The 13753-nt window shown below is 36.0% G+C and overlaps 1 protein-coding gene across 1 annotated transcript; it reads left to right on the top strand.

Annotated features, from left to right (window-relative positions):
• Positions 1-5490: 5490 nt before the first annotated feature.
• Positions 5491-10665, top strand: LOC125205464 (110 kDa U5 small nuclear ribonucleoprotein component CLO-like). Its single transcript, XM_048104408.2, has 11 exons — positions 5491-5685; positions 6436-7188; positions 7281-7349; positions 7462-8655; positions 8763-8861; positions 8945-9103; positions 9256-9341; positions 9412-9610; positions 9848-9958; positions 10045-10251; positions 10380-10665. The coding sequence occupies exons 2-11, from the start codon at positions 6448-6450 to the stop codon at positions 10476-10478; spliced, it is 2964 nt and encodes a 987-aa protein (XP_047960365.1). The 5' UTR covers positions 5491-5685; positions 6436-6447; the 3' UTR covers positions 10479-10665.
• The last annotated feature ends 3088 nt before the right edge of the window (positions 10666-13753 follow it).

The raw sequence follows: 13753 nt of genomic DNA, 5'->3' as shown, positions 1-13753 counted from the left end.
TAACATGGTTAGGAACAGGGGTGTCGAAACGGGTAGCGGGTAACGGGTAATTCGTATCCCGACCCGATACCCGCCGGGTATCGGGTACCCGCTACCCGATAATAACGAAAAATGGGTCGGGGTCGGGTATTATAATTTTGAGTTTTGCGGGTAACGGGTATACCCGAAATGCTCGATGCACCTGATTACTATAGGGGATTTTAATTTATATTTTAATTAATTTCAGTATTTTAGTTTAGGTTGGGTTTTTTTTTAAATCTCCTCTTCTCTCTTCTATTCTACTAGTATATTTTTTTGTTTTTCCATTCTATTTCTATCACTTTTTGTTTTTCCAACACACAGCATACATCGCAGTATATTTCATTTTTTATTTTTCCATTCCAAATCTTTAATGGATTTAAGGTAATTCATTAGTTAAGTATGCATACAGTAGTACTCACAGTATATATTACTTGTAGCAAAAGGTGATGCGGTCATCCCAGCCGCCCCCACACCCCGGCCCGACAGTTTATGAGGGGGTTCAATCAGGGTACACAACGGCCCGTTAGAGAGGAGGCCTTCAACCCACTGTTCTGACAGGAGCCCATCTCTCAAGGCCTCACACTTGTGCCTAAGAGATGGAAGCTCCCACACGCCAGTAGTGGGATTCGAACCCAACTCCTTGTAGCAATATCTGCTCCCCAGGATCCAATTGCGCTAAGCCCCTGCGGGCTATATATTACTCCTATTATGTATAGCAGGTCCAGTAGCACATTTATATCTTATATACTATGTACTCGTATACACATTTTAACTTTTAACAATTAAATATCAAAATATACAAATAAAAAAAAATACATGTTCGGGTCGGGTACCCGCAACGTCGGGTGCGGGATACCCGACTCGGTATCGGGACTACCCGATATGTAGCGGGACGGGTATCGAGACTGGATTTATGGGCCTAAATCGGGTGCGGGTACCCGATGAGTCGGGTGCGGGTACTCGCGGGTACCCGTTTCGACACCCCTAGTTAGGAATATAGTTAAGCATGCACACGACTAAACTATGCAATTTTAGTTTTTATTAATAAAAGTTCAATAATTTTCAAAATAATATACTTAATTGAAAGCCTAGTCCTATATCATGTGATCTACTTTGACCCAGCATGTTGTTTAAGAAATGTGAAGGAAATTGAGTGAATGCAGATACCAAAGAAAAATATGAATATTATAAGCGTTTAAAATTCAAAATATTTATCGATGTTGGATTGGGTTATGGGTATGCGTGCATATTACCCGATTACCTATAATTTTCTCCAATGTAATTTAATACCGACATGCACAGAATCAATCACACTTTATATGGTAGCCTCAACATTAGGGCACCACGCCTTCGTCGTCACATTCTTAAATAGACTGAACTAATAGTACTTGGGTAAAAACGAAAACAAATATTCCTCTATCAAACTGAAAAATTTGTACTTCCTCCATCCCGTTTAAGATGACCATCTTTCCTTTTTTATTTGTCCCAATCAAGATGGTCACTTTCCAATTTTGGAAATAACCCCCTCTCTCATCTATCCTCATTAAAATATTCAACTACATTTTTCCTCTCTACTTTATTTCACATTACAACACTTCCTAAAATCTCGTGCCACTCAAGAATGTGGTCATCTTGAGTGAAATGGAGAGAGTATAATATAACGTAAATAATAATTATTACTATTATTATTTGAATATATAGTAGAATATTTATCGTTGAGATCAACTATATAACCTTTGCTTGCAAAGCTCAAAAGATAAGTACGAATTTCTTTACTAATATACTAAGCAACTCAGTAAACATTTTCAAGGTGTAAGCTACTTAAAAAGTTTGCATAACAAGCAAAGTGTATAATTCTTCGTAAAGATATCACATGATGCTATGACCCCTAAGTTTAGGCATATCAAGTAGGAGTACGATGTATTTCCCACCTATATACTATTTCTTAATTTTTAAATGTATTTATCCCTTTTATACCCATTTTCTTTACATTATTTTACTGATCAAAAAGAAATTCAGAAATTTTTACTATTTATTATTGTATCGTCAATGGGCATAAATCCATTTGATTCTCTCACCAAATAAATTAAATAAATTCATATATAAAGGGTAAAATAGGTTTGTAATTTGTAATTTTTATCCCCTACAAAGTAATTAAACCCTTAATGAAGAAGTATTCTTACTTTTCCAGCAAATTTGAGTGCTTGAATCGGATTTCCTAACTCATGAAAATGATAGTACAAAATCCCTATCGACACGCATTGTTTTTCTGGACACTTCATTTTCTTAATTAATTTTAAATTAACTGTATCTCAAGTGTCTGTTTTCATCGCAGTTAAACTAAATTAAATTAATAGACGAACTATCAATTTTTTTTGGTTAACAATTAATGTGATATGTCAGGAGAAAGACAAGCCCCGAAAGCAACAAGGTGGATAAGTGTTGCAACAATATTAGTTTAATTGATGTATTAATTATAGTTACCAAGCTATATGGTAAATATTTAAATGACATCATAACAACAGTATATTCTGATGGTGTAACCTCTTGCTCGATGGTTGGGTTCATTAGCTCATAAATTAAATTGATAATAGTCATTTAAATTGTGAGATATAGGAGTATATTTGGTGTTGGGTTATGAGATGCAATTTTATGGTGTCTAATCTATATTTTCTTGTGTTTGAGCAGGAATTGTACATGTCGTTTCTGATTTTACATTTTTCCTTCACAACTAATATTCCAACTTAATTATTTATTCGTCATTATCCGGTACAGGTTCAATACGTCAATCAGGTTGGTGTTTATCCCATAAAATATTACTCCCTAGTTAGTTAGCATATTACAAGAATTCAGAAAGCAAAGAACTATACCAAAATTAACTTGTAATATTGGGGTGAATTAGTAATTTAGTCGAAAAAACTAGGTCCTGATCATTAGTTGCAACCATGCATTGATCTTTTGAATAAAATTAGTAATAATTATATAGAGGAGGAGAATATCAGTTTAGGCATTAATTAAATGCGGTTTTACTTTGTCTAAACAGATTTTTGTAAATAAATGGGACTTTTTTGTGTCTATTGTCTAAATGAAATTGATATTGGTACGTATAGAAGAAAGAAAATAAGGAGATTTTTTTTAAAAATTGTGAGAGACTGAGTTTATTTCTCTCATCATTTTCACAAGAGCATCTTATCCATTTACAAAAGGGGTAATTTTTAAATTTTTTCAGTTTGACTTTAATCATGACGGATGCATATAAATACAAGTAGATATTATATGGTATATACTTAGATCGTAAAGAAAAAAGAAGTGTGGTCAAACTTTGACCATAATAATCTATGTCACAATCCATGACCAAATAATTAGTCATTGTTGAGTTACTTCTATTGGGGTATAAAGGTATTAATCGAAAGGAAAATTTCTTTGCGATCCATATGCCATCGTAAATAAGGGTAAATAATATCGAACGTTAATGAAATTTATTGAGATATTTATATGTGAGTTATCCAGCATAAAAAATTATCAACTGGAATATCTAATGGGTCTTATTGTCAGTTGGTTTGGTCTAATAGCATGGGTGATTATGTTCCAATATTGACAAATACGAATGGCTTTGATATAAATTGTCCGAAATCGAAAATACTCTCAAACCTAGCTATACCTTAGGTATATAAGTTGTCCGAAATCGAAAATACCCTAGACCCTAACCAACCCCGTATAGGGAAGAGAAAGTTCAAGCCCTAATTAGCATATACTGAACATCCAGACAAATGGTGGCAAATAAAATACTCTCTCCATTCGTGAAATGTTGTCCAATTTTGCCATTTCGGTACATCTGTGAAATGTTGTCCACTTTGCTTATATTTTCTTTCTATTTTCGGTTAACTGGACACTACTTTCCACTAACTCATTACACGCACATTCTATTATAAAACTAATATATAAATGCGAGGCTTACATTCCACTATCATTTTTCCACTCATTTTTCTTCACATTTCTTAAAATCTGCACTGAGTTAAACATGGACAATATTTTGCGGACGGAGGGAGATCCCTAGAATTTATGACCCATGCGTGTGCATGCAATGCTTTTGACCGTGTGAGAATCTTATGCCCTTTTCTTTACAAAAGGGTGAGTAAAATAGATTCGCCATGAAATGGTAAAATAAGAGAGATAATAATGTAGATAAGACTCTTCTCTATATTATTCTCTCTCTTAATTTACCATTTCTCCTCTTTAACTATTTTTTATCATTTTTACAAAAAAAGAGCAGAAAAGTCAATGAGATTGCTAAAGCGGGACGGATGGAGTACTAATTTGGCATCTTAATATAATTTGGCCCTACTCCAGTCAAAAGAAAGATCCCACGGTCAAACTCCTTATTCCGAATATTTCATCCCTTTGCCGAATTAAAAAATTCCCATATAAAAACTGCAAAATCTGAAGATTAATTTTACCTTTGATCAATGAGGTGGGTTGAGTACTTTATCCTCTGAGTTGCATTGCTTTTGCCGAAAGAAAAATAGATGAGGAAAAAATTCTCATCCAATCCAAGATCTTGCTTTGAATTATCTTCTAAAATCTTCACATGATTGTATTAGTCCATATATATAACTCCATGCAATACGTATAATTGGAAAAGCATATATGCCTTTGAAATATTACCATAAGATTTGACAGCATAATTATCATCTAACCGCCTTTCCGATATGGTAACTGCAGTAAATATTCTAGCAGCTAAAAAATGTGGGCCACAAAGAATTTGGATTGCCACGAATGTTTAGTGCTGAAATCGCCTGTGAATTCTAGAGAAAATGACACTACTTCACTTGGCCACTTAAGGTGACGAATCTCTCTATCAAAAAAAAAAAAAAAAAGAAAAAAAAATGGGCATCAAATATAAATAGGTCTCCAAGAATTGCATTTGTTCATAAGTGAAAACCACACTAGACTTCATCCATGGACAACAGGAACAAATGTGCAGGCTGCTACAGACAGTTCAACAAGATGGAGCATCTTGTCGAGCACATGAGGATTTCATATCACTCGAATCACGAACCCCTCTACGGAATCTGCCACAAGCATTGCCGCTCCTTTGAGTCTATCAGAGAGACACTGTCACGACCGCATTTTCTAAAGATAGAAAACACGGTTGATCGCGACTAGGGGAGGACTAAAAAAGCGGGAAAGAAAGGGGGAAAGCAACAAGACTCGGAGCTCGAATAAAAATGAGAGTATCACTTCAAACAATCAACAACTCAAACAATCAACAACAATAAAGGATGAAACTTGTGTAATTAGTAAACTTTAGAACTTTATAAAACATAGTACTAATGCACAACTAAACTAATAACATCGTCTTTTTTAATTTAGAACACTAATTATAGAGTTTTCCAAAATTAAAACCTAAGCCCAAAATAATGAATAAAATTAAAACCTAAGCCCAAAATAATGAATGAGGCCCAATACAATCTCTCTCTTCAGATCGGCGCCTCTCCTTGTCTTTCTCTTTCTCGCCACCGCGCCCATCTCCCTCACTCCTCAGCCTGCTGCCCTCTGGTCGGAGCTGTACACCGGCAGTTCTTTAGGCCAGCCTCTTTCCCTCCCTCCTCGCCTTCCTCAACCGCCGCATCATAGGGGACCCACGACTCTGAATTTTCAACAGTAAGCTCACATTTCTAAAGCTTTCACCTTTTAACCTTGTTGATTTTTCCATTGATTTTGTTGCTGTAGTGTAGTGGATTTATATTATCCTCCCATGTTATTTTGGTTTTCAAGGAAAATCGGATTCCGGTCATTTTTCTTCTTCTCCCCTTCTTTCTCTCTCTTATGTGCAATCAAAAAATCAGTCCACAACAATAGTCCTCAAAATTTCCGATTGGATTAATGACTTACTTATGTATAAGTGTTAATCTCCCTATCATTTCATTGCACCAATTTTTTATCCAATAATCTCCGTCTTTTTTTTGACCACTTTCCCGCCAAAACAGTGCCTGCGCGAGGTTTTCCCTTCTCTCTCTAAACCCTGAACCCTAATTTGTTATTTATAGAGAACTAAGCTAAATTTGGCTAGTGTCTTAACTTAAATTGTTCTTAGAATTGCAAATGCTCGTTTTTGCCAATTAGGCGTGATAGAGTTCTCAGTAAATTTTTTAAAAATGTCAGTAAATTAGTTGACATAGGAACTTTGGGGTTCATTGCTCTTGGCCGGAAAGTCGTTTAGTTGCATTTTCTTCCAACTATTCAGTTTTTGTATATATATGTATGGATTTTGTGCAATGATAGATATTATTGGTGTTTGAGTTGTTCATTTTCTGCTTGCGTATGAAAAATAGTTATGAATTGCTTTCCAATTTCATCTACTGAGCTGCAAGCTTGCTACAATTGGCTGATTATTAGGATTGCATTTTGCAGTCTTATAGAGCTATGGATGATAATCTTTACGATGAGTTTGGAAACTATATTGGACCTGAAATCGATTCCGACGATCAGGAGAGTGATAGGGAGGAGGAGGAAGAGGAGGAACTTCCTGAGGATGAGGAGGCTATGTCTGATGATGAACATGGCCCTGGAAAGCCAAATGGGTGGCTAGCAACAACTGAGGATGTTGATATGGATGGCCAAATTGTCCTAGCCGAGGATAAAAAATATTACCCAACTGCTGAGGAGGTCTATGGCGAAGAAGTGGAAACTTTAGTCATGGATGAAGATGAGCAGCCACTTGAACAGCCTATTATTAAGCCTGTGCGAAATCTCAAGTTTGAGTTGGGGGTTAAGGATTCAACTACCTATGTATCAACACAGTTCCTTTTGGGTCTCATGTCAAACCCTATGCTGGTCAGGAATGTTGCTTTAGTAGGCCACCTGCACTGTGGGAAGACCACTTTCATGGACATGTTGGTCGAGCAGACGCATCACATATCAACCTTTGATCAGAACAGTGAGAAACATATGCGATATACTGATACGAGAATTGATGAGCAGGAGAGGAGGATATCCATCAAGGCAGTGCCAATGTCTCTTGTTCTTGAGGATAGCAATTCGAAATCATATCTTTGCAATGTTATGGATACTCCTGGTCATGTTAACTTTTCTGATGAGATGACAGCTGCTCTGAGGCTTGCTGATGGTGCGGTGTTAATTGTTGATGCTGGAGAAGGAGTTCTGGTAAGCTCATCTTATTTATTGTAGGTGTGTGTGTTTTCAAACTTTGGATTCCACCTCCATCTATGTGTATTTAGTTTCCCATTTGTTAATAGGTAAACACAGAAAGGGCAATACGCCACGCAATCCAAGACCGCATCCCCATTGTAGTTGTGATAAACAAGGTGATATCTCAAACCCAGTGAAGTTTTGTAAAGTTGGTACTCTCTCTGATTATTTCACTTAATGCTGCCTGGATGGTTTTTTCTTTGACATGTCTGACTTATGTATTCTCAGGTTGACAGATTGATAACTGAGCTCAAGTTGCCTCCAAAGGACGCGTACCACAAACTAAGGCACACAATTGAAGTCATCAACAACCACATTACGGCTGCATCTTCAACTGCTGGAAATGTTCAAGTTATCGACCCTGCCCTTGGAAATGTTTGTTTCGCGAGTTCCAGTGCAGGATGGTCATTTACCTTGCAATCATTTGCTAAGCTATATGTTAAACTCCACGGTGTTCCATTTGATGCTAACAAATTTGCCTCTCGCCTTTGGGGTGATTATTACTACGAACCTGATACCAGAAGTTTTAAGAAGAAACCACCTGTAAGTGGAGCAGAACGGTCCTTTGTTCAGTTTGTGCTTGAACCTCTTTATAAATTATATAGTCAAGTGATTGGAGAACATAAAAAGAGTGTAGAGGCCACACTCTCTGAACTCGGAGTGACTTTGAGTAATGCAGCTTATCGCTTGAATGTTAGGCCACTGTTAAGATTGGCATGTAGCTCTGTTTTTGGTAGTGCCACAGGGTTTACAGACATGCTGGTTCAACACATCCCATCTGCAAAAGATGCTGCACCGCGGAAGGTTGAGCACATCTACACTGGTCCTAAGGACTCCCCAATTTATGAGGCCATGGAGAACTGTGATGCATCAGGTCCTCTAATGGTTAATATTACCAAACTGTATCCTAAATCAGATTGCAGCGTCTTTGATGCCTTCGGCAGGGTCTACAGTGGAGAAATTATGACTGGCCAGACGGTACGTGTACTGGGAGAAGGGTATTCTCCCGATGATGAAGAAGACATGACAGTGAAAGAAGTGACCAAATTATGGGTCTACCAAGCTCGTTATAGGATTCCTATTAGCAAAGCCCCTCCTGGTTCTTGGGTTCTAATTGAAGGTGTGGATGCTTCCATTATGAAGACTGCCACACTCTGCAACTTGGAATATAATGAAGATGTCTATATATTTAGACCCCTTCAGTTCAACACTCTTCCTGTGGTGAAAACTGCTACAGAGCCATTGAATCCCAGTGAGCTGCCAAAAATGGTGGAGGGTCTTAGGAAGATCAGCAAAAGCTACCCATTAGCTATCACAAAGGTTGAAGAATCTGGGGAGCATACAATTTTGGGCACTGGAGAGTTGTACTTGGATTCCATAATGAAGGACCTCAGGGAGCTTTATTCAGAAGTGGAAGTAAAGGTTTGTATCTCTTTCATCGTCCTACTTTTGCAGATTATGTTAGTGATTGAGGGTTTCAAGCTTTCTAACTGGCTTTCGTTCTATTTTTTCCCTCACTTTGTCAAAAGGTGGCAGATCCCGTTGTCTCATTTTGTGAAACAGTTGTGGAATCCTCTTCAATGAAATGCTTTGCTGAAACTCCAAACAAAAAAAATAAAATTACAATGGTAAGCATTTATTTTAATTTAGAAACTCACTATCTAGAAATTTTACTTAGTAATATATCTCTCGTCATTATTTGAATTTCTAGATTGCGGAGCCACTGGAGAGAGGACTTGCAGAGGACATTGAAAATGGCATTGTAAGCATTGACTGGCCCAGGAAAAAGCTTGGCGACTTCTTCCAGACAAAGTATGACTGGGATTTGCTAGCTGCGCGGTCTATTTGGGCATTTGGTCCTGAGAAGCAGGTAAGTAATGCGTCCATCAAATGTTTTTAGCCAACCATATCTGCTCCACAATAGCACCATTTCAGACTTCATTATGTTCTTTTAATTCCTTGATCTAGGTGTTCCTTTGAAATTTTTTCTTACATAAATTAATGACATATTTACGTTAACAGGGGCCTAATATTTTGTTGGATGATACACTGTCTAGTGAAGTGGACAAGAGTTTGCTCAGTGCAGTTAAAGATTCTATTGTGCAAGGGTAAGTTTTTCTGGTGGCTTTTCTTTTGTAATTTACACGTGTTCTTGTTGCACTAATGTACGTCGAACAGGTTTCAGTGGGGAGCTCGAGAAGGCCCTCTATGCGATGAGCCAATCAGAAATGTTAAATTTAAAATAGTAGATGCCAAGATTGCTCCTGAGCCACTGAACCGTCAATCCGGCCAGATCATTCCAACTGCTCGACGCGTGGCTTATTCGGCTTTCCTTATGGCTACACCTAGGCTCATGGAACCAGTGTATTATGTGGAGGTAATATTTTTCTCTTACCCTTTGCTGTGTTACAGAAACCTAAGTCAAACCAATATTAGCATTGTTTGGTTGGTTATGTATATGCCATTACACCCACTGACATACACAGAAAGAGTATGTATTCTGGGTGCTTGGTTTTAGGGATTGGTTAATAGTAAGCAAAAACCTACTAATTTCTTGCCCTTTGCAACTCTTTTCTTTTTTTTTTTACTGTATCCTAATGGGTATTATTTTCAGATACAAACTCCAATAGACTGTGTTTCCGCAATATACACAGTTTTATCGCGTAGGCGTGGTCACGTCACTGCTGACGTTCCACAGCCAGGGACCCCAGCCTACATCGTTAAGGTATGAGGCTCTTATTTCAAGTAGCCAGGTATCTTAGTGATATTCATTATTCTTTTTACCATAACTTCCATTATTAAAATTTGTAGGCATTTTTACCGGTGATAGAGTCGTTTGGATTTGAGACAGACTTGAGGTATCATACTCAAGGGCAGGCATTTTGCGTATCCGTATTTGATCACTGGGCTATCGTCCCTGGAGATCCGTTGGATAAAAGTATAGTTCTACGTCCGTTGGAGCCAGCCCCAATTCAACATTTAGCTCGTGAATTTATGGTGAAGACGAGGCGCCGCAAGGTACAGTATCTATCCTCATTTTCGACTTAATTACGGCTTGAAATTCACAGGGTTAAATGTGTTGATTTGAGTGTGAATATATTTCTGAAGTAGTTTTATTCCTTATAAATTTGTATGGATTTCCACAGGGAATGTCGGAAGATGTGAGCATTAACAAATTCTTCGATGAGGCTATGGTTGTTGAACTGGCTCAGCAGGCTGCCGATCTTCATCAACAAATGATCTGAACTTTTCATTTGTTTGGCTCGATATCGCGGTTTGGTAGATGCTACACTTTGTTACCTACGTATATTTTGTTGTAATACACTTCAAATTCTGTGATTTTAATGTGTTCATGTGTGCTTTGTCAAGCAAACATCGACCCAAATTAATGACTTTAAAAGGATTTAAACCTCAATGGTTTTTCGACTTTTACCTCAATTTAAACCTCAAGGGTTTTGTACCACAAGTATCCCTTATCATATAGTACCCCTTTTTTACTTCCTCCGTCCTTGAAACTTAACACAATTTTTAACGTGCAATTGTTAAATTAAGAGATACTATAAAAAAGTGCTTTTGTCTGCTAATTGGTATCCCAGTTTATCATTTTTTTAATCTTAGGAGTAATGATTCATTTTTACTATAAATAATAAGTAAATTTTAAATTCTACTAATTTATTCTAGTCATATTTTATTACTACTATAAAAATAGTATCACACTCTTTGTTTTTAGTAGGGAAACTTGTTGAGATATGCAACTATGAAAATTATAAGGAGAGTATGTAGGAATCTTCTCCATTTTTTTCTTTGATTACTTCATGTTGTTTTGCAAGAAGACTGATATTTATTAATCAAATTGTTGAACAATTAAAACTTAAAAGAAATCTTGGAAGTCATTGAACTCAATTTTTTTGCTTATTTTACCTATAGATACACATATGAGTATTTAATATCAAGATTGTACTAATCCACTACTACTTAAATTATTATGACTTGCTTATTTTACCTATAGATACACATGAGTATTTAATATCAAGATTGTACTACTCCACTGCTAATTAAATGATTATGGCTACACTCCACTAAATATTACTCCCTCCGTTTCATAGTTGTAGAGTCATTTCATTTTACGCGCTCGTTTTGAAAAAATAATTATAAATAGTTATAATGGAGAAAAATTAAAGTAAAAAAAAAGAATATTGTAGATAAGACTCTTCTCTACATTATTCTCTCTCTTACTTTACTTTCTCTCCATTTTAACTATTTATTATCATTTTTTCAAAACACATTTTAACTATTTATTATCATTTTTTCAAAATAAGGACAGAAAATGAAATGACTCTACTAATGTGGAAAGGAAGGAGTAGTACTTGTGCAAAATTTTAAGTACGTTATTGTGCTAGAATCGTGACATAATATTCGACAGTAGCCGATCGAATAAAGAATGTTTCATCAATCGTATATATGGGCAGTGTGCTGATTGGGAAACTTAAAAAATAATCACTCTTCGAACAATTTATGCAGTTTTATGTTTTGTTTACTCCACTAATTAAAAACACAACACAATAGCAGACTATTCGGACTCATTCTTTTATGCGGGGCAGGACCCACTGGCAGTGAAAATATAGTGAAAATTGGTGGAATTAATTAGTGCAATGTGAACCGTTTTTTAAGAATATATAGTTTTATGGACTAATAAAATGTGAATAAAATGAATTAGTGGAATATAAATTTTTTACCAAATGTAATAGTAAAAATAAGCATTTCAATTAATGAAAGATGGATGAAAAAAAAAATTAATACTATCAATTAATAGGGGACTAATGTAATATGACAGAAAATAAATGGGTTCATTCTTTTTTATGCGGACTCACCGGCAGTATATAATACTCCTACTCCACATTCATCTGGTTTGACTTTGGGGAATTGGCACTGATAAAGTGCTTAGTTTAGTAGAAGAGTGATGATAAACAATCAAATTTTGTTCCACCAAATAAAATTATATTAGTAATTTGATATATTAATTATATTTAAAAAAAACTTGATGTCTCTATTCTCTCTCTCAAAATCAAATACTCTTATTTCTTCTAAGTTCTAACAAACTCTATTCAGTCACCAACGTCTATATTCTCGAAAGTGAAAATATGCCCACATTTGTTGTCTCACTCCAATTTCTTTCTTCAATGTATAACATATAGATTTGAACTTCCATTCACTCCAATTTCTAAGACTTCTCCCAAATTACCAAAGATGAGACTTCTCCCAAATTACCAAAGATGAAACCATCAAGCTTTCTCTCCATATTTGAACAAGAGGCGCTATTCTTCTATGATTTTACTCCATTTTATTTCATTATGCCATACAATTGTGTAAGAAATAATATCACTCTGTTCCACTTTAGGAGTCCCTGTTAGATTATTCCATAAATGATAATAGGCCCCACATCTCACTTACCATTTTCCGCTCACATTTTATTATAAAACTAATATATAAAAGCATGACCCACATTTAATTATCTCTTTTCACACATTTTTCCTTTACTTTTCTTAAAACTCGTGCTGAACTCAAATGAGACTCCTAAAGTGGGACGGATAAAGTATTATATTGTTCCGCTTACACTATAGCGTGTGTCTTAGGTTTAAATTTTTCGGTGTCATATATACCCTTTGTCTCAGTCTAAGTGAGACGTATTCTATTTTGGTACATCCCAATCTAAGTGAGACATTTCCTTTTTCGGGCAACAATCAACTCACTCCTCTCTGTTTCTTACTTTATCTTCTCTCTTTTTCTTTTTTACTTTACTCTCTCTTACTTTACTATTAATAATTTAATTCACTAAACACCACTACCTAAATTCTTGTGTCAAAATAGAAACGTTTTACTTAGGCCGGGATGAAGGAGTATAAAGCAACCGTGTGTGACTCCAAATTCCCACTCGATCAAAAAATATCTCCTCATCCCCATTTTAGCATGAAACTTCAACAACCACATCCACGATAGCTTCCTCCCCGCCATAAGTTTTCTGTTTTACTTCTGCGAGCTCAATCATTTCTTTGGACATACATCAAATGATTATTTGCTATATTTGAGATTTGCACCAGTGCCATTATTGATTTCCGGCCGCGACTTACTAAAATCCATGATAGCTTTAAATTTCACCATTTATTTGTGCGATTATTGATTTCGCGCGATTTAATTTTAGTATGCTAAAATTTCGGCTGTTATATTGAATGTGATTATTCAATTTTGTAATATTTTTTTACTTATTTTTAGAGGTTATCCCTGGTTCTGGCTGGAAAGAGTCTTGGGCTATTCTTCATCCTTGGATAGTTGGAAAGAGTCTCGGGCTATTCTTCATCCTTGAAGCTATACAACGGTGGATGAAGGAGGACGACAAACTGTAATATGCACTGCTTGTTTTTTCTTTGGTCATACCACCTTTTCAAGAAGCAAGCGTGGCACCTGACACGTAGTGATCTATTGGAAAAAAGAGGATTGGACAAAACAAACATAATTCATCTAA

The sequence above is a fragment of the Salvia hispanica genome, chromosome 6 (genome assembly GCF_029641045.1).
Source record: "Salvia hispanica isolate PSC_SH4W2 chromosome 6, Shi_PSC_v1, whole genome shotgun sequence".
NCBI classification, from domain to species: Eukaryota; Viridiplantae; Streptophyta; class Magnoliopsida; order Lamiales; family Lamiaceae; genus Salvia; species Salvia hispanica.
Note: the sequence above shows the minus strand (reverse complement) of the source record. Positions and strands in the feature narration are given on the sequence as shown.